The 20,505-nt window shown below is 43.8% G+C and overlaps 1 protein-coding gene across 6 annotated transcripts in view; it reads right to left on the reverse strand.

Annotated features, from left to right (window-relative positions):
- LOC139565000 (histone-lysine N-methyltransferase SETD5-like) overlaps positions 1 to 20,505 on the reverse strand; it is a 52,276-nt gene that overhangs the window by 25,941 nt on the left and 5,830 nt on the right. For all 6 annotated transcript variants that reach the window (XM_071384996.1, XM_071384988.1, XM_071384978.1 and 3 more), the window contains exon 2: positions 2,455 to 2,709. In XM_071384996.1, coding sequence (XP_071241097.1) covers positions 2,455 to 2,525 — 71 coding nt within the window. In that variant the 5' untranslated portion in view covers positions 2,526 to 2,709. The remainder of the gene's footprint in view (positions 1 to 2,454; positions 2,710 to 20,505) is intronic.

Consider the following 20,505-nt stretch of genomic DNA (forward strand, 5'->3'; position numbering starts at 1 on the left):
CACAGAACACAACTGTGAAGAGTTTACGCAAATATTAGCATTGTAGCTCTTATCACGGGACTCACCTCCCCAGTCAGCCTATTGTGTGTATTGACATTCATATTGCACTGTACAGCCGTACCTACGGATTGGGGATCAATGAAATGGGTTATCAGTCTACTCAATACCCAAGATATTTTTTCCCAACGTCCTCCTCAGAGACTCCAAAACATCCATGCAGTATTGTTTTTCCTCGGGAATAGTGTTCAATGCATATTAGGTTGATAATAAATGTGGCTCAATTCACAGTTGTTTCAGAATCCCGCAATAAGAGCTACAACGTTAATGTTCTCTGGGTGTCACTGAGTAGACTGATACCCCATGTCATTGATCAATAGGTAAGGCTGTACAGTGAAATAAGTATGCCCTAAACGCAATTCTAAAGTATAATACATCCAGTGTGAATTAACAAATTGTCTTTTGTTAATTTTATATAATATTCCAAACTCGTTTAGCATGATCTATTCAATTATGGCATAATTATACTATTTGTCTTCATTTGCATCACTGTCAATGACATACTTATTTTGAAGACTACCAGCAAAGTCCACTATTGTGGCTAATCCTTATTGTGGCTAGCTTCAAATAGATGGGTCTGACCACATTCTAGATGACACCTAGCTATATAGTTAGCTAGCTACTGAAGTGGATGTCGTTTTTCTATGTTTTTGGGGATGAACATTGCTTGCATTTTTTTATGACCAGCGCTGTAGTAGGTGCGCGAGACAACTTTACCAGCATCATAGCATACGTATCGATGAAACATAACACATGAAATACGAGTGATCGTGTAATAACTACGTTAAAAAATGAATAAACGCATTAAATTATTATGTGACGTGCAGTCATTTTCAGGTCCTGAATGGTCAACAAGCTTATTTGACACGTCAAATAGTGTTATTTGACACAAAGACCCAAACGGCGTTCCATAGTATGAGAAATCCTGGTTGAGCATGAAACTGAACAAATTAACAACGAAACAGCACAGCAAGTTAAAGAAATAGGTTTTGATTATGTTTTAGTGGTAATGGGGACATGCTTAAATGCCAACAAAATAACTTTTTGGTCAGTGTGGTGTGTATGTGTGTGTAACCTTTATTTAACTAGGCAAGTCAGTTAAGAACAAATTCTTATTTACAATGACGGCCTACCCCAGCCAAACCCGGGTCAATTGTGCGCCGCTCTATAGAACTCCCAATCACGGCCGGATGTGATACAGCCTGGATTCGAACCATGGACTGTAGTGACGCCTCTTGCACTGAGATGCAGTGCCTTAGACCGCTGCGTCCGTGTGTGTGTGTTACCTATTTAACTGTACAATAATGCTTAATAGGCCGTTAAAATTCGGAATATCGGTATCATTTTTTGGGCAAAGAAAATATAGGATATCGGTATCGGCCAAAAATGTCATATCGGTGCATCACTAATAGAAAGGCATATTCTGTCCAGGCTTGGGCGGTATACGGAAATAAGCACGGGATGGGTTTTCAATACCATTAAAACAATTTAAACGTTTTTTAATAAATGTGAATATTTGTAGCTACTTTAAATACCTGCTGTCAACTTGAACAATACGTTAGCAGATAAAGATCATTCTTCATTTCACCCGAAACATTTTTCATTATGAAGTTTACTGGTACTCCCTAGTCACGTGGCGTTTGTTTACAGGCACACAACGACGAGAGCACGCGCCAGGTGATCTAGTTACGGTATGGAATTCGCAACTAAACGTTTGGAAGCTGGATATCTTTTAACTATTAAGTTAACGGTCTAAAATGTGCTGAATGCTCAGCAGTTGTGTATTAGGTTTGCTCATTTATTAACTTGTTAGCTTGATTTTGGAAGAAGCGTCGCTTGGTAACAGCAGAGAATCTCCTCCTTATCAAGAGCTTTGCTGTCTAATATTTGTTTTTGAGTTACTTGTATAACTTTGAGCTGGGATGTTTGTCCTGCAAATAATTTAGCTCAGACACTGTATAAAATGTTCACAATGCACTTGTTAGCATTCTCTATGGGATATTACATGTAATTGTTAGTATTGCGAACCTTTGGATTAAAAAGGCTCAGTGGGGTTTGAAAAGAGCACCCCCGTGTTCAGTGCTGATATTACCGAATATCCTGGTATGGAAAAAGGTCGGTATGAAAGTATGACAATCGGGATACCGCCCAAGCATAATTCTGTCTGTGGTGGGCCCCAGCTTCCTGGTCTACGTTGGAAGGCCTTCACTGTGACCTACACTTTCCAGCTCTCCTGGTCACTTCCTGATTCTGACCACAGTGGAAACACAGCAACAGCTAGTTTAGAAACGTTTTGAACTGCTGCACATGGCTTGTTGGGTTGTGAAAAGAGAGGACACAAACACACACAAACCCTAGCATCCCTATCCTCAACCCCCCCTCCCCTGTGGTACTCACTCTGATCCAGCAGCCATATCTGAGTAGGACGTTTCTGGTGTGGTGACTCCCAGCGCGATTACTATGCTCATGACGTCCAGCACAGCGGCGCGCAGGGAGGGGGAAGGGGGGAGGGAGAAGGAGGGGGAGGGTGGGATGGGACAAGGGGGAGGAGGAGAGGGGGGGGGGATCACGGGGTCTGAACTGTAGTGACAGACCACTCCAGGGGTGGGGTGCCGTAGAGCCGCAGCCGACGGCTCACGGACATGGGGAGACCTGGGGAGAGAGCGAGAGGACAGGTCAGGAGTGAGACAAACACACACCCCAAACACGCCCACCAGCAAGTGCGCGCACACACACACACACACACACACACACACACAGGAAACAAGTGAAGAGTCAACAAAAGACACTTCTGACCCCATAAACTTGAGTAGGGTATAGCCTAAAATACAGGTAAAACCATTAGAAATACACTGCTCAAAAAAATTAAGGGAACACTAAAATAACACATCCTAGATCTGAATGAATGAAATATTCTTATTAAATACTTTTTTCTTTACATAGTTGAATGTGCTGACAACAAAATCACACAAAAATGATCAATGGAAATCAAATTTATCAACCCATGGAGGTCTGGATTTGGAGTCACACTCAAAATTAAAGTGGAAAACCACACTACAGGCTGATCCAACTTTGATGTAATGTCCTTAAAACAAGTCAAAATGAGGCTCAGTAGTGTGTGTGGCCTCCACGTGCCTGTATGACCTCCCTACAACGCCTGGGCATGCTCCTGATGAGGTGGCGGATGGTCTCCTGAGGAATCTCCTCCCAGACCTGGACTAAAGCATCCGCCAACTCCTGGACAGTCTGTGGTGCAACGTGGCGTTGGTGGATGGAGCGAGACATGATGTCCCAGATGTGCTCAATTGGATTCAGGTCTGGGGAACGGGCGGGCCAGTCCATAGCATCAATGCCTTCCTCTTGCAGGAACTGCTGACACACTCCAGCCACATGAGGTCTAGCATTGTCTTGCATTAGGAGGAACCCAGGGCCAACCGCACCAGCATATGGTCTCACAAGGGGTCTGAGGATCTCATCTCGGTACCTAATGGCAGTCAGGCTACCTCTGGCGAGCACATGGAGGGCGTTGCGGCCCCCCAAAGAAATGCCACCCCACACCATGACTGACCCACCGCCAAACCGGTCATGCTGGAGGATGTTGCAGGCAGCAGAACGTTCTCCACGGCGTCTCCAGACTCTGTCACATGTGCTCAGTGTGAACCTGCTTTCATCTGTGAAGAGCACAGGGCGCCAGTGGCGAATTTGCCAATCTTGGTGTTCTCTGGCAAATGCCAAACGTCCTGCACGTGTTGGGCTGTAAGCACAACCCCCACCTGTGGACGTCGGGCCCTCATACCACCCTCATGGAGTCTGTTTCTGACCGTTTGAGCAGACACATGCACATTTGTGGCCTGCTGGTCATTTTGCAGGGCTCTGGCAGTGCTCCTCCTTGCACAAAGGCGGAGGTAGCGGTCCTGTTGCTGGGTTGTTGCCCTCCTACGGCCTCCTCCACGTCTCCTGATGTGATGGCCTGTCTCCTGGTAGCGCCTCCATGCTCTGGACACTACGCTGACAGACACAGCAAACCTTCTTGCCACAGCTCGCATTGATGTGCCATCCTGGATGAGCTGCACTACCTGAGCCACTTGTGTGGGTTGTAGACTCCGTCTCATGCTACCACTAGAGTGAAAGCACCGCCAGCATTCAAAAGTGACCAAAACATCAGCCAGGGAGCATAGGAACTGAGAATTGGTCTGTGGTCACCACCTGCAGAACCACTCCTTTATTGGGGATGTCTTGCTAATTGCCTATAATTTCCACCTGTTGTCTATTCCATTTGCACAACAGCATGTGAAATTTATTGTCAATCAGTGTTGCTTCCTAAGTGGACAGTTTGATTTCACAGAAGTGTGATTGACTTGGACTTACATTGTGTTGTTTAAGTGTTCCCTTTATTTTTTTGAGCAGTGTATATAATCTAGATTATATTTCTATGGGTAGAACACCAATATACGGACAAGCATAAAACTGGGTTTCCCGCTGCTGTTAATACACAATTGGACCATTTAATTTGGATTCTCAATGAACTATCGTGAGTCATACAATTTTAGAGGTCATTCTAAATGTTGGGGCTTGTAAATCGATACAACAAGCCTAAAAGAAATGCTACAGAAGTTGTCACATACACCGGATAGGTGCAGTGAAATGTTTTGCAGGGTCAGCCATTGTATATGGCGCCAGTGGAGCAAATTAGGTTTAAGAGCCTTGCTCAAGGGCAAGTCGACAGATTTCTCACCTTGTCGGCTCCGGTATTCGAACAAGCGACCTTTCGGTTACTGGCTCAGCAGCAATACTCTGTCTTACCTAAAAGCCAAATGCAAAACAGGGGGAAAACTGCTGCAGCCCCATATTCTGTAAGTGTGTGTGAACAATGAACTTGATTGAGTTCCAATACCATGGGTCGTGCCGACCCTAGGCCTAAATCCTAGACAAGTTGGAGAATAGGCCTAATGTTTACGGGGTGTTTCCCCACCAGTGTGGACAGGGAATATTTTTGGCATCTCAGATTCTGCTCTGAATTTTCACAAAGAAAATTAGTTGGGAGGAAGGATGTTTATCAATATCTTGTGTCAAATGGACAATGCGCCAATCCTCTCCAAAATGGGATGGTATAATTTGATACAGAATCATTTCTTAATTTATAGACTAATCAACGCTGGTCAGGCTCTGTCCTGGCTGATATGCTGCACTAGCCGAGACAAAATTGCCACCCTCCTATCCCCGCAAAGTAGAATAGTAGCCTAGGCTACATACAGTGTAGGCCCACAATGCACTTTTATGAATGCCCATGTGGTAGCCTACCGTTTGTAATTTCTTTCATAAATTTGTGAACGCATGTATTAGTCATTTACTGTTCTCATTCTCGGAGTGGAAACGGGAGTTCACAACCTGCCACACTTGTGAGAAACGAGTTTGGGTTCATTACAAACCATCATTTATGTGCGCCATGTGAGCAATGAGCATCTGTCTGGTTTCTCGGTCCTGTTAATGTTGACGGCACGTGCGCTTGAGCACGCATAGAAGTACCTTGCCTGCTTCTCGCAAATGTCAAATATAGGAAAGTGCCCATTTGGGGGAAGTCTGATTGTCTTAACTCACCATGTCCACCAATAATAAGCTGGGCTTCTCAGTCATTTTTTCCCTTCACCTCAAAGTATATCAAGTAAGTATTTTTGTATATATATATATATATATAATATTTTTTTTTTTTTTTTTTACATCCATTCAAATGATAATACTTCCTCACAGTATTTGAAAAATCTTTCCAACACCCCCCCTCGATAATCAGCGTTGCTGATAAATAGGTTATGGGAATATTGAGTGTATTTGTTTCCATTTTAAATGATTGTCAATTTCATCTTCACATTATAGCATAGCTGTACCCCTCATACGTTCCTTGTCAAAACATTATCTTATAGCCTACTTTCGGAAAGCCTAGGTTTTTTTAATACGTTTTAAGGAAAGGAGAAATATTTGCTTGTGTCTGGCGTATGCTCGTAGCTTTGATTGACGGGTGCTTTTACTGGGGTGTGCGTGTATGAGTTCGCTGATTCGCTATACGTCTATTCAGAACAATTCCTAAAGTAGCCTGTGTGGACTCCATCTCTTTAAATCATGACAGGAGCGTTTGATTATTATCTCATTACGGCGTCCTCTCTGACGAACATGCCAATGCCATCGAATGACCGCAGCAACAGGGTGTGACGTAGTGCGAATATTTTTGGGGAAAAGTGGGAGAAAAACCCACCTGACTTCGTTTGAATGGTTTCGTGCGTCGAAATAGGATCTGCATTAAAAACAATTATATGCAGAACAGGTAAGCATATCTTTAATTTGACTATTATTATAAAAATTCGACAGATCCTCTCCAACCTGGCATATCTTAATATTTACAAGTAATAACCTGAATGCTAATAACAAAGTGTAATTGCTTTTTTCAAATAGGTTTTATTAAGAAGCATATCCAACAAGTGTACAGAATTGTGACCTTCCCTTTTTTGACCTCCCCGCTGGACGGTTATGTCGGTGACTTTGTACATTGGCCCGGCCAATTACCATAAGCTCAAATTCCAAAACAGTCACATCCCTAGCACCACCAACACAGCGAATGGGAAAATGGATTCAAACGGAACTCCCTTTGCTGGTGATTTGCAATCTTAAAATGAGGGCTATGATTGGTTAATTATATATATCAATTTCTTTGAATAAAATGTGTCATATTTTCAAAAGTACCAGAGAGCCCGCTCTTAAAACATGATGTACAGGTAGAGTATTAAAGGGTAGGAAGCATGAGTTTACTCAAACTAGGGCTGTCACCCCCCCCAAAAAACGATCTTCGTCGAACAAGAGCATTCGTTCGACCAATCGATTGGTTCGAAATTTTTAAAGGTGTATTTTTCCATATCCTATGTGTTTTAATCAATTAAACTATATGCACTGAGCTTGTCTGATGCCTTAAGCAAACTTTGACGAAACAATAACGACACAAATGACTAGATGAAGGCTGGGCCTGGCTCAGACTTGCTGCGCGTGACTGACTAGCACCCGTTGTCTCTCGCTCTAGTCCCTGCTGCAGCGACCACCACAGAACATCAAAAGTGTGTATCGCGCTGTCCGTGTTGCTGAAGCTTTAACATAATTACAGCCATTTCTGACTAAAGTTGTTACCAAAACACCTCATTTGTTTAGGAAAAACATTTCCTATTCCCTTGCTCTCTTTAAGTGCATTCGGAAAGCATTCAGACCACTTGATTTTTCCCACTGTTACGTTACAGCCTTATTCTAAAAAGTTATTATTGTTTTAGTCCCCCCAATCTACACACAATACCCCATAATGACAATGCAAAAACCAGTTAGAATTTTTTAGCAAAAAATAATAATAATAAAAAATAAAATAAAAAGTATTCAGACCCTTTACTCAGTACTTTGTTGAAGCACCTACGGCAGCGAGTACACCCCTGAGTCTTCTTGGGTAGGACGCTACAAACTTGGCACACCTCTATTTGGGGAGTTTCTCCCATTCTTCTCTGTAGATCCTCACAAGCTGTGTCAGGTTGGATGGGGAGAGTCTCTTCAGAGATGTACGAGAGGGTTCAAGTCTGGCCTCTAGCTAGGCCACTCAAGGACATTGAGACTTGTCCCGAAGCCCCTCCTGTGTTGTCTTGACTGTGTGCTTAGGGTCGTTGTCCTGTTGGAAGGTGAACTTTTGCCCCAGTCTGAGGTCCTGAGCAGGTTTTCATCAAGGATCTCTGTACTTTTCTCCGTTCATCTTTGCCTCAATCCTGACTAGTCTCCCATTCCCTGAAAAACATCCCCACAGCATGACGCTGCCACCACAATGCTTCACCGTAGGGATGGTGCCATGTTTCCTCCAGACGTGAAGCTTGGCATTCAGGCCAAAGAGCTCCATCTTGGTTTCATCAGACCAGAGAATCTTGTTTCTGAGTCTTTTAGGTGCCTTTTGGCAAACTCCAAGCGGCCTGCCATGTGCCTTTTACTACAGAGATGGTTGTCCTTCTGGAAGGTTCTACCATCTCCACAGAAGAACTCTGCAGCTCTGTCAGAGTGACCATCGGGTTCTTGGTCACCTCCCTGACCAAGGCCCTTCTCCCCCGATTGCTCAGTTTGGCCGGGCGGCCAGCTCTAGGAAGTCTTGGTGGTTCCAAACTCCTTCCATTTAAGAATGATGGAGGCCACTGTGTTCTTGGGAACCTTCAAAGCTGCCTCGACACAAACTTGTCTCGAAGGTCTACGGACAATTCCGTCGACCTCATGGCTTGGTTTTTGCTGACATGCACTGTCAGCTGTGGGACCTTATATAGACAGGTGTGCCTTTTCAAAACATGTCCGATATTTAATATACCACAGGTGGACTCTAAATAAATTATAGGCATACCAAAAAGTCATCACGTAAAAAAATAAATAAAAGCCTTTATTACAGCAAAGACTAAAAACAGACGCATTCATTTGTGAACACAATTCCCGAAATGGAATGGTTCAGGCCCATTTATTGTTAACGATAATTATTCAATGTTTGCTTTGTTATTTTATTTTAAAAACTAAAATGCTTGATTGCATTTCAAATCATGAATGACTAGTATGCTATGAAAGACCTGAACAAATAAATGATTGATTGATACAGTAGCCTATATAAAGATATTGAAATAGGCCTAAGTAAGTTACGGTTTTAAGACTAAACAGGATGCGCTCTTAGGCACTCTTAGGTGGTTATACAAGGCGGCTATACGAAGCATACTAATGATAATGAAATAAAATTATTATTATTATATAAAGGAAAAATTTGGGGTTTTATAATTAAGGTCTTAAAAGTCCAGCTTGTGAACTGCAGCTGGCAAGCCTGAGGTGATTTACAATCTGACAAGAAAGGTCTACGAAAGTGCAAACCCGTGCCATTGGTAGGTTATAATTCAATGAAACTTAGATTTGAACCATTTCACATAACGAAATTGAAGTTTAACCCTTCATAGGAAAGACAACATAATGACGTGTCAAGATATAGTAGAGGTAAGGGAGGAATGAGTCCAGCTAGCTCAAATAAACAAGGGAATGAAATGGGTGTATCAATCCCTGAGTCTAGGGGGGTTAGAGGTATACACTGAGTCAACAAGACATTAAGAACACCTGCTCTTTACATGACTTACACTGACCAGGTGAATCCAAGTGAATGTCATGATCCCTTATTGATGTCACTTGTTAAATCCACTTAAAATCAGTGTAGACGAAAGGGGAGGAGACAGGTTAAAGGATTTTTAAGACTTGAGAAAATCGAGACATGGATTATGTATGTGGCATTCAGAGGGTGAACGGGCAAGACCAAAAAATATAAGTGCCTTTGAACAGGGTATGGTAGTAGGTGCCAGGAGCACCGGTTTGTGTCAAGAACTGCAACGCTGCTGGGCTTTTCATGCGCAACTTTTTCCTGGGTGTATCAAAAATTATCCATTACCCAAAGGACATCCAGCCAACTTGACAACTGTGGGCAGCATTGGAGACAACACAGACCAGCATCCATGTGGAACACTTTCGAAACCTTGTCGAGTCCAAGCACTGATGAATTCAGGTTGTTCCGAGGGCAAAAGCGGGGGTTGCAGCTTAATTAGGAAGGTGTTCATAATGTTTGGGAAACTCAGTGTATATACAAGCAGTTTGTGAGACTGGTAACAGATAAAGACTGACTGATGCTGTTGAAATGCAGTTCTTGAGGAGAAACGACCACACTGGATGTGTACATCTCGCCAGCCAAGGACGACAAGGTTTGGGTGGCTGCAGGTCAAGTTGTCCATTCCCTGTGTCCTTTTGAGGACAACAAGGGGAGGAGATACCATTTTATAGAGCCTGTGCTGGCAGATTATAGGGTGTGAGATTAATACAAAGCATGAGCTAATAAAATAAAAAAAAACACTGAATTGAGTTTGAGTTTTTGTATGTTTATTCTGTCACTCAGGTGGATTGCTAATAACATTTTAAAATAAAACATCTGTCATTAATGATCTAGAATGAAATGACTAAAACGTTGTAAATTTGAAACGGAGTGCAGTGTCATCACTTGCTGTCTTGTCTTTTGGGACCCTGTCACATCCATAACGCAGAATGTCACATCCATAACAATATTCTCCTCTAGTGTTATGAAGGGTTAAATATTTCTATAATAGAGGTATGCAGCACTCTAATTCGCAATGAAAACAGAGGTTTTCAAATAAAGAATTGTAAAAAAAAAAAGAGAGAAAAAAAAGGAAGAAAAAAAAGATTTGCACATTTCTGCATTTCTGGTTGTTAAGACGGGACCCACGAGTGCCCTTTGATAGCCTATGCAATAACTATTCAAGACACTGGAGATTTCTTGGATCTTTGAGGTGCGCTGCATTTTCAGATTATACAAGTATTATGATTAAGTTTGGTGAAGAAATAATTAATATACAAAAACACTCCTTTTACACAGAGTCACAACCATAAAGAATGTCATATCCATAACGGTAAATTTTCCTCTCTAAAGTATGACAATTGCTGCATTTTCATTGTGGTTGTTTTAGTGTAGCCAAGCATTACTTTCAAAGTGGCCGTTGTGTCCCTTCTCGCAAAAATGCACGTCCATTGTCCTTTCCATAACGAAAGTTTTGCTGTTCCGTTACACAATTCTAAGTAATACAACTTTGAAGTAATTGTGTATACACTTCCCCTATGGGGTTCTGCAAATCTACACATTCACATTCATGCCTGATAAGTCAATTCTGTGAAAAGAAAATTCTCATTTTGTGTGCAAATGTCACCTACATCACGCTGGAATTGCTCTACACAAGGTCTTGCAGGCGGAATGTATCGGTACAAATGTAAAAAGCATATCAAACATCCTTCTTCCCAATTAAATTTCTGTGAGAAATGCCAGAACAATCTCAGATTGTTCTGGCAATAGCAATGTCAATGTCAACTAACGTCAGATATTTCAACAGCTTCATAGCAAAAGAGTGTTCCATACTCAAATCGGGAAGTGTCCATTACAAGTACCTTTCTATGGCATTTGGTGCCACCTCCCCCACACACACACGCAGACAAACAGTTACACATCCACATGTAACTAGTGCATGTACGGCACAAGGGGAAACGTCAAAGAGCCACCTATAATACCTCACATTACACTAACACTATGCTGAGTCATGCTGCCATCTATGACATGGGGTTGTGTGCAGGCCAGGTTGGCGGCACTGCTCCACCTAGATCAGCCTTGCAATGACTGTCAGGGACAGACTTTCCGCGTCCCAAATACAGTGCACTATTTTTGACCAGAGCCCTACGGGTTACTGTCTGACTGTACGCTCTGGATAAGAGGGTCAATATGTAAAAGTAAAATGTAGTGCACTAAATAAGGAATATGGTACTGTTTGGGACGCAGACATTCCCTTCCATACAAAGGCTTCCACTGCCCAAGGCCAGTAGTGCTTTCCAACGTGGAGAAAAACAAGCGCCAGATTCCTCAGTCACCACCACCCCGCCCCTACAGCAGGAGCTCTATCTGGGCCTTCCTCTCCCCTCACCAGGAACAGTACCAAGGACAACCAGCGGGGGCAGTGTTTGCACAGACAGACATTACTAGGTGGTGAGTCATCCAGAATTAGGCTGGGCAGCCGGTCATGTGATCCACACTACACGACTACGCAGACGCTGGAACACTGACCCACACTCCTCCCCCTCCCCCCACCCCCCCGTCTCATCCGCCCAGCCACCTCGCAGGACAGCCAGGAAGCAGAGCAGACTGTGGCTGCAGAAAGAAGAAGCAGCCCTGGGAGCGTGTGAACCCAGCAGCAGCAGCAGAGAGAGGATTTGGCTTAGAGCAAGGTCACCTGAAGGCCACCCACACGCACTGACTGACTCTCACACAGACATGAACGCATTCAAAACTTGCACATGTACACACAGTCACAAGGGTGTGGCTTTTAAGGCTTCCAACAAAATCATTCTTCCGCACTACACAGACCTTGATCCACCCTTGTATAAAGCTCAAGTTATTGTTCAACTGTAGTGGTGGGTCCAGTAATGGGTAGCCTAGTAAAAGTACTGAGATGCATGGCATTTCTGAACTGGTCACTTAGCTACGTTTAAAGCTAGCTTGCGTGCGTTCCCAGTGCCTGGTTACCAGCATCTAGCCACAACAATGGGTTAGCTAATGGCCTAGCTGCCTCCACTAACGTCAAGGTCGGCTAACTCTGCTGCCCAACGTTTATTTCTAGCTGGACAGCGATAACTGTCTCTTGATTAGAGTGGAACTTGCTGACGGCAATCCATAGGCGACTGTTGATTGGTTTGGTCCTAGAAATGTTTGATAAATATTTATATATATATGTTTAAATATGTTGTTGCAGATTCAAGCCTCGTGTTAGGTTTGATATGAAGGAATAATATACAAAGCGTTTAAGGTACAGATCAACATGCCAATTTTACACTTCCGAGTTGAATTCCCCTTTAAATCTGAGGAACCATTTAGTAACTTTTCTTTGAGATAAAATGTTCATCTATAACAAGTAGACTATAGTCAGAAAATCCGAGCCGTATATACAGTACCAGTCAAAAGTTGACAAACCTAATAGTGAAGACATCAAAACTATAAAATAGGTAGTAACCAAAAAAGGTGTTAAACTAATCAAAAAAGATTTTATATTTGAGATTCTTCAAAGTAGCCACCCGTTGCCTTGACAGCTTTGCACACTCCTGGCATTCTCTCGACCAGCTTCATGGGGTAGTCACCTGGAATAAATCTAAACAGGTGTGCCTTGTTAAAAAAGTGAATTTGTGGAATTTCTTTCCTTAATGCGTTTGAGCAAAACATTTGTGTTGTGACAAGGTAGGGGTGGTATACAGAAGGTAGCCCTATTTGGTAAAAGACCAAGTCCATATGGCAAGAACAGCTCAAATAAGCAAAGAGAAACGATAGTCCATCATTACTTTATGACATGACGGTCAGTCAATACGGGATATTTTAAAGAAATTGAACGTTTCTTCAAGTGAGGTCGCAAAAACCATCAAGCGCTATGAAACTGGCTCTCATGAGGACCGCCACAGGAAAGGAAGACCCAGAGTTACCTCTGCTGCAGAGGATATGTTCATTCGAGTTACCAGCCTCAGAAATTGCAGCCCAAATAAATTCTTCAGAGTTCAAGTAACAAGACACATCAACAGTTCAGAAGAGACTGCGTGAATCAGGCCTTCATGGTCGAAATGCTGCAAAGAAACCACTACTAAAGGACACCAATAAGAAGAGACTTGCTTGGGCCAAGAAACACGAGCAATGGACATTAGACCGGTGGAAATCTGTCCATTGGTCTGATTAGTACAGATTTGAGATTTTTGGTTCCAACAACGGTGTATTTGTGAGACGCAGAGTAGGTGAACGCATGAACTCCGCATGTGTGATTCCCACCGTGAAGAATGGAGTGATGTGATGTGTGGGTGTACTTTTCTGGTGACACTGTCTGATTTATTTAGAATTCAAGGCACACTTAACCAGCACAGCTAACACAGCAGCGATATTCTATCTGGTTTGCTCTTAGTGGGACTATCATTTGTTTTTCAACAGGACAATGACTCCAAAACACCTCCAGGCTGTGTAAGGGCTATTTGACCAAGGAGGGAGATGGAGTGCTGCATCAGATTACCTGGTCTCCACAATCACCCGACCTCAAACCAGTTGAGATGGTTTGGGATGAGATGGACCGCAGAGTGAAGGAAAAGCAGCCAACGGGTCCTCAGCATATGTGGGAACTCCTTCAAGACTGTTAGAAAAGGTCATCGGTTGGTGTTTCCTCCAACGCATTGGTGTGGCTGTCTTCCAGGTTAACCGGGCGGGTATTAAGAAGCCTGGTTTGGCAGGTCATGTTTCAGAGGACGCATGACTCTACCTTCGCCTCACCCGAGCCCGTTGGAGAGTTGCATTCCAGGTGAAACTGGTTGAGAGAATGCCAAGAGTGTGCTAAGCTGTCATCAAGGCAATGGGTGGCTACTTTGAAGTAGTACTTGGTTACTACATGATTCCATATGTGTTATTTAATAGTTTATGTCTTCACTATTATTCTACAATGTATAAAATAGTAAAAAAAAAAAAAAACACTTGAATGAGCAGGTGCCCAAATGTTTGATCTGTACATATTTTATACATTGGTTTTCACAAAATTGGGGAATTACCAATTGCAATCTAATTACAATATTGTCTCGTCGCTGCAACTCCCCAACGGACTCGGGTGCGGCGAAGGTAGAGTCATGCTTCCTCTGAAACAAGGTCAAACCAGGCTTCTTAATACCCGCCCGGTTAACCTGGAAGCCAGCCACACCAATGTGTTGGAGGAAACACCAACCGATGACCTAAGTCAGCCTGCAGGCGCCTGGCCAGCCACAAGGAGTCGCTAGAGCGCAATGAGCCACGTAAAGCTCCCCCGGACAAACCCTCCCCTAACCCGGACGACGCTGGGCCAGGGTTGTAACAGTCTTGTGTGTATTTGCATTTCTGTAAAAAAGTACACACCATCATTTCCCTGTTTTGCCTTCTTGCCAGGTCACCTTCGTAAAACAGGTTTCTAGCCTAGCCTCAAATGGTTCTTACCTGGTAAAATAAAATAGAGAGAAGTGCTTATTAAAAACAACTTGACTGTTAGAAGCGAGAGAGCTGTACTATTTTTTGGGACAGAAATAGCCGGTTCCCTGCGAGGCCTCAAAGGGAGTTCACGATTGGGCCTTGTTCCAAAACAACCAGACGGTGAACCGAGAGGTAAATTCCAAAAGGGGAAAGAAAAGGCCTCTTTACCTCTCCCTCTTCACTGTTTGCTCCCCCTAGCCTTGAATTCCAGGCTCAAATTACCAATGGCCTCAAAGTCTTTTCACTTCACTAGAAGAGGCCATTTTGGAGAGGAGTCTGAGGGGGACACAAAATGAACAGAATACTTTCTCCCTCCCTATCCTGCTTCCGCTCTTCCCCGTCTGTCCCTCACTGACTGTCTCTATTTTATTTCACTCTCCAGACAGTTAAGCTATGCTACACACACACACACACACACACACTTGTATCGTGTGTCCCTGGAGGGATAGTGCATGTATGGCATCACAAGAAGGGGGAGAGAAACCAGGATGTGTACACAGACACACAACAACTACACACCTAGCTACAGTGTAGCAGGGCGGAGTAAAGGCGTCAGCATGCCTCATTTCAGCTGGAGGCCAGCTGAAGTCGGCCAGGTGAACCAAACGAGTGTGCTTGCATACTCCCTAAAAAAAAAAAACTTCGCTTGAAAAATGGGAAAAGAGGCAATAGTACTGCTTGTCCATTTTGAGATGCCATAGTCAGTATACTCATAATTAACGCAGGAAACTAACGCAAGAAATCTGCCATAAATGTTTACATTTTTGCCGAGGAGATCTTAGTCGTGCAATTTTACATCTAAGATGTTCAATGCAGTATTCTCAATGAAAAAATGAAAACGAGTCATCTCTTGTTGAATGACAAAAACTTAGTTGACCACTATAGTTGACCAATAACGGACGGAGGGTTGTAGACTTCAGCTCCTAACTTTGGCTGGCCCCGGGGGGAAAAAAGTATACCCGAACATTTTCTTACTTACTGTGGCGTTCGTTGAAAGCATTTGCATAGGAAAAATTAGGCTAGGCCTACGTCTGTCGCACAGAAATAATTTGTTAATTAGCACGGAGTAGTAGGCCTACACATCAGAGACACACCTTGTCAAGTCATTCCCATGTTTGGCCGCCAAAGATTAGCCTACACCAACACTCTGTCACCCCGAAACCACACTGCAATGGCTGTGCGTATTCTGCAATACCGCAATCACATTACCGTACAGACTAGGGATGCACGATATATCGGTGAACATATCTGAAAATGCCGATATTAGCTAAAAATGCCAACATCGGCCCAATGTCTAGTTTAAAAGCCAATGTGCAAAACCGATGTCAAAGCTGACGTGCATACCTATAATAACTTAGGAAGATCATGTAATGACTGCACGAAAAATACAGCGCTACACAAAACAAAATCAGAAAAATACTAAGCGCACAGTTTCAACAAGTAAACAAGTTCAAGTCGAGCAGTCATTTGAAATGGTAAGAAAATGTCAGCGAGACAACAAAGGCGAAATCCATTAACACCAAGATAACGGAATTCATTGCCCTCGACAATCAACCGTTCTCCGTTGTGGATGATGTTGGCTTTCGCCGACTGGTCGAGCCTCGGTACACATGACCAAGTAGGTGCTATTTTTAAGATGTTGCCCTACCGGAATTAGACAGTATTGTTGAAACACACATCTATGTGTGTCACTTCTATTAGCGTCACGACTGACATTTGGACAAGCGATGTCAGCCCCGTGAGCATGCGGAGTCTGACAGCACAGTGGGTCGACGAGGATTTCGTACTGAGGAAAGCCATAATGCATGCTCAAGAACGTACTGGTTCTCATACCGCTGATGCCATTTCAATGGCATTAGAGAACATGTTTGAAACATGAACACACTCCTAGCTCCGTTCGAACAACTGACTCGAAAAATAAGCTCAAGTGCGTCTGCAGCGGACTTGATACACTCTGTCATGGCATTGAAATGCCTGCTCAACAAAACTGCCGGCACACATAGTGGGGTTAAAAAAAATACTCTACAAGAAGCTGTGAACAAGCGATTTGGTGGCAGTCTCTCTGAGCCTCTGTCGCCACCATGCTCAATGCTAGGTAGAAGGACTGCTACTTCGATGCAGACAAGAAACAGGGTTTATGAGAAATGTTACAGACAGAGCTGGAAAAAATGGAAACGGACACAGTGACAGTGCGCACCAAGGAAGGGAGGCCACGGACAGACTTCACTGATTGACATGCATGATGAAATCCTGGTTGAGACTGAACAAATGAACAACAAAACAGCACAGCAAGTAAGTGAAAGAAATAGGTTTTGATTATGTTTTACTGGTAATGGGGACATATGTAAATGCCAACAGAATAATGTTTGTCTGTGTGTGTGTGTGTTAACTATTTAACTACTGGAATGCTTAAAAAAAGGCAGCTACATTTTTAAATATCGGTTATCGTATGCTTTTTTTTGTCAAGGAAAATATGGAATATTGGAATCAGACAATAATGTCATATCGGTGCATCACTAGTACAGACCGGACGGAATGAAACCTGGTTTGAAAAACATGCTAGCTTACATGCAAAAACTCCAAAAGGGATACAGTACCTTGGTAATGTGAATGCCGCACAAGTACTGTTAGCAAACTTTTTGTGAGTGCCCACCAGAAACCTTTAGCGTAATATAAGACCATAGCCCTAAGCACAACGCGAGCCTCATTAACCCCCGCAGAACGTTAGAGAAATACACTTGAAGTGGACAAAGTGGTTCAGAAAAGCTAGTCTCACGTTTCGATTCTTCAATGACGTGTTGCTTCAGCACGGGGGTAGGCTATAGCCTAGCATGTTTCGCTGTGGGTTATTTTTAATTGTGGCTGATTGGCATCAGAAAAAGAGGACAACTGATGCTTGAGGTCTAGATTGAGGGTATGGGCTCAAAGACAAAGGAGCTTACTGATGCACATCGTACTGGCTGAATTGACAGAACATGTGTGGTGGGTGATGAGAAGTAGGATAGAACATTGATCAAAAGGTGAATAGCCATCTTCTGGGGAACAAGTAGGAAATCAAGGCCTCAATGAGAAATATTTCCAAACTCATACCTCTTTCGTTTCCTCTTGTGCGCACACACATTCACACACTGACGTCAGAGACTGATTCTGCAATCATGTGTTGTACACGGACTGGGATGAGCGCTTCACATTTGAGCTGCGGGGGGGATAGTCAAATAACAGGATAGGCTACATTTGTTCACATATTTTTCTGTTTTGGAAAAATAGAAAATAAAAGAGAGGCTAAGGTTCTTGAAGCAGGTAGAAGGGTAAAGCTCCTCACTCAAATCCGACAATATTTGGCAGAATTCAATCATTTACGCAAACCTTTCAAATGAAAATAACGCAGCGAGAGAGGGGGGGGTGGGGAGGAAATAAGGGCAGGAGCGAAAGTACAGTTTGCATTATATCGGCTCTTCCATCTCTCTTACCCTCTTTGAATCTAATATCCACCACCCGCTGCTCCCTCAAAAAAAATGCAGTTACGTGACAACAACCGTCTGCTCTACGCACAACACAATTATTCCCCACATCGACAGTCTCCTGGTCTCACAAGAAAAAACATCTACATCAGATAGGACACCAGCTGGCCTCCTGCTAAAAGCAACCCCTGAAAGTAAACATGGGATACTACTGAGAGACGAGCTATCACGATAATAATCCCACGAAATGGTATGAGTCCCAACTTTAGTATCCTTTTTAGTTAATGATATATTTCAACATCTGATATCACGATCTTGACATATTGTCACATCGTCGAGCCAGCAAAAACTACAAAAGAAAAGTAGAACGACTAAACTGCGACTTCCAGTCGAATTTTGGTCAGCCGGCGGGTCGTCAGATCATTATGCCGCCATCATGATCTGACCGTTCTCATGCCGTGCGGTCAGGCGGCGAGGAACACATTGCAGCCTTCCATTAACACAACAATGTCCAGCTGTCTGAATGGACCGGGACCAGACTGGGGATGAGAAGGACACAATGGAGAACAAAGGGGGAGAGAGTGCCATAGGAGGAGGAGGGGAAGAGAGCAGGCCGACAGAAGGGCCAGTACACAAAATCAATCATCTGTTTCGGGAGCAAACAAACCAAGCCACTGTCCACTGGGGCAACAGAGGAAAGGGAGGAAGGGAAGGGGTGTCTATTTGGGTACACAATATCCCAGCCTGCCCTATCACTTTATATTAGTCAGACTGAGACATCAGAGCTGCTCATTGAATAAATAAAAAAAGTCTGCTTCTCGACGTTCTGAGGTCTAAGCTAACAAAACGGCTTAGCTGTGAATGGAGCCGTACAATGTGAGTCCAGTCGACATTCATCACGGGGCGGTTACTTTCTTACATTTGTTGGAACAAAAATGTACGTGCTAGCTACATTTGTTTGAACTCGTTGGCTTCCTGGGTGTCGAGGGTGTAATTTCCCCCTGAGAGAGAGAGTGTGTGTGTGTGTGTGTCACACACACACACACACGGGTCAGCCCTTGCGCCACCTCGCACTGATGTTCATCACAACACACATACGTATGCTAACGCTAGGCTAGAGGCAGCATCACAGAGAGGCCATTTTACATGCCTGGGAGCTCCTGGGTTTAGCCCATGTGTCTGCTACCCACAAAGTATATTCTGTTCGGGGCCTAGGAAATGCAATAATACAATGATTTAAACAGGAACCAAAAACGACAGCATACAGTATTTAATAAAGTAAGCATGGCTGAGTGAAAACAAAACAAAAAATCAGACCATTGCATGATTGTGGTCAGGACAGAGTGCACACATCTACTGCTGCCAAACTTTCAATACAACCATAACCAGTTTTGGGAGGGGGGAGGGAGACATGTAGCAACTCTGGAAAAGGGCAATGAAAAAAGGCAGCCTTCACGAAGCTGCAGTGGGTGGAGAGGTGTTGAGCGGCCAAACTCATCTTCCTCCTTTGCTCTCTGAGGTGCAACAACACCCTTTGTGTAAACACACAGGTCAGAAATATGGTTTTGCAATGGTTTCACCTGACCAAGGCAAATGTGTCAGTACTCGGGGGCCTCGAGCTTGTTTTATTGTCCCTGCCACATAAGAGAGGGGAACATGGCCAAGCTCTTCTTCCCTGAAGAAAAGCTTGTCTCTGCCATACACAACAGGTCTCTTCATTAATCAGAGCCTTTTGTGAAAAAAATGTATGAATAAATAAAAACTAGGAAGGGAGAAACTGCCTGTGTGGGAGAGCAAGACGGAAAGAGAAAGAACGAAAGAGAAAGAACAGAGAGCGAAGGACAGAGCATGAGGGCGGAAAACCAAAGAGAAGAGAGAGAACATGAGAGAAGGGGAGGGAGGGCGTGAGGAGACAGCAAGAAAGAACGAGAGAGGAGAGTGTGAGATGATTACGTAGCTCACTCGCCCGCTTCTCCTGGCCTTGTTTTTCCCCCAACCTCTTCCTCCTCCCCCTCCATTATTTTCCCAAGAAGCTTTGCTCCTCGCCACACAACAGAATTACCCAGCAGAGCCCTCTGCAACACTGCTCTCCCAGTGCCATGGCTGAGTTTAGGAATCGGCAAGCCCCATTGGAGCAACTCCAGAGCGCCTGGGCCAATCAGAGGGCACCAGAGAGCCAGGCGTCACAGCGACTTTTTTTTAACCCCATTGTGCAAGACGAGCCAGCAATACAACACAGAGCAGCTGCCGAAGAGCAGAGAGAGAGAAAGAGAGCGAGCGAAACAGAGAGAGCGAGCAAGTGAAGGAACAAGAGACATAGCAAGAGGGAGGGAAAGAGTCACATACGCA

The sequence above is a fragment of the Salvelinus alpinus genome, chromosome 2 (assembly GCF_045679555.1).
Source record: "Salvelinus alpinus chromosome 2, SLU_Salpinus.1, whole genome shotgun sequence".
Classification (NCBI taxonomy): domain Eukaryota; kingdom Metazoa; phylum Chordata; class Actinopteri; order Salmoniformes; family Salmonidae; genus Salvelinus; species Salvelinus alpinus.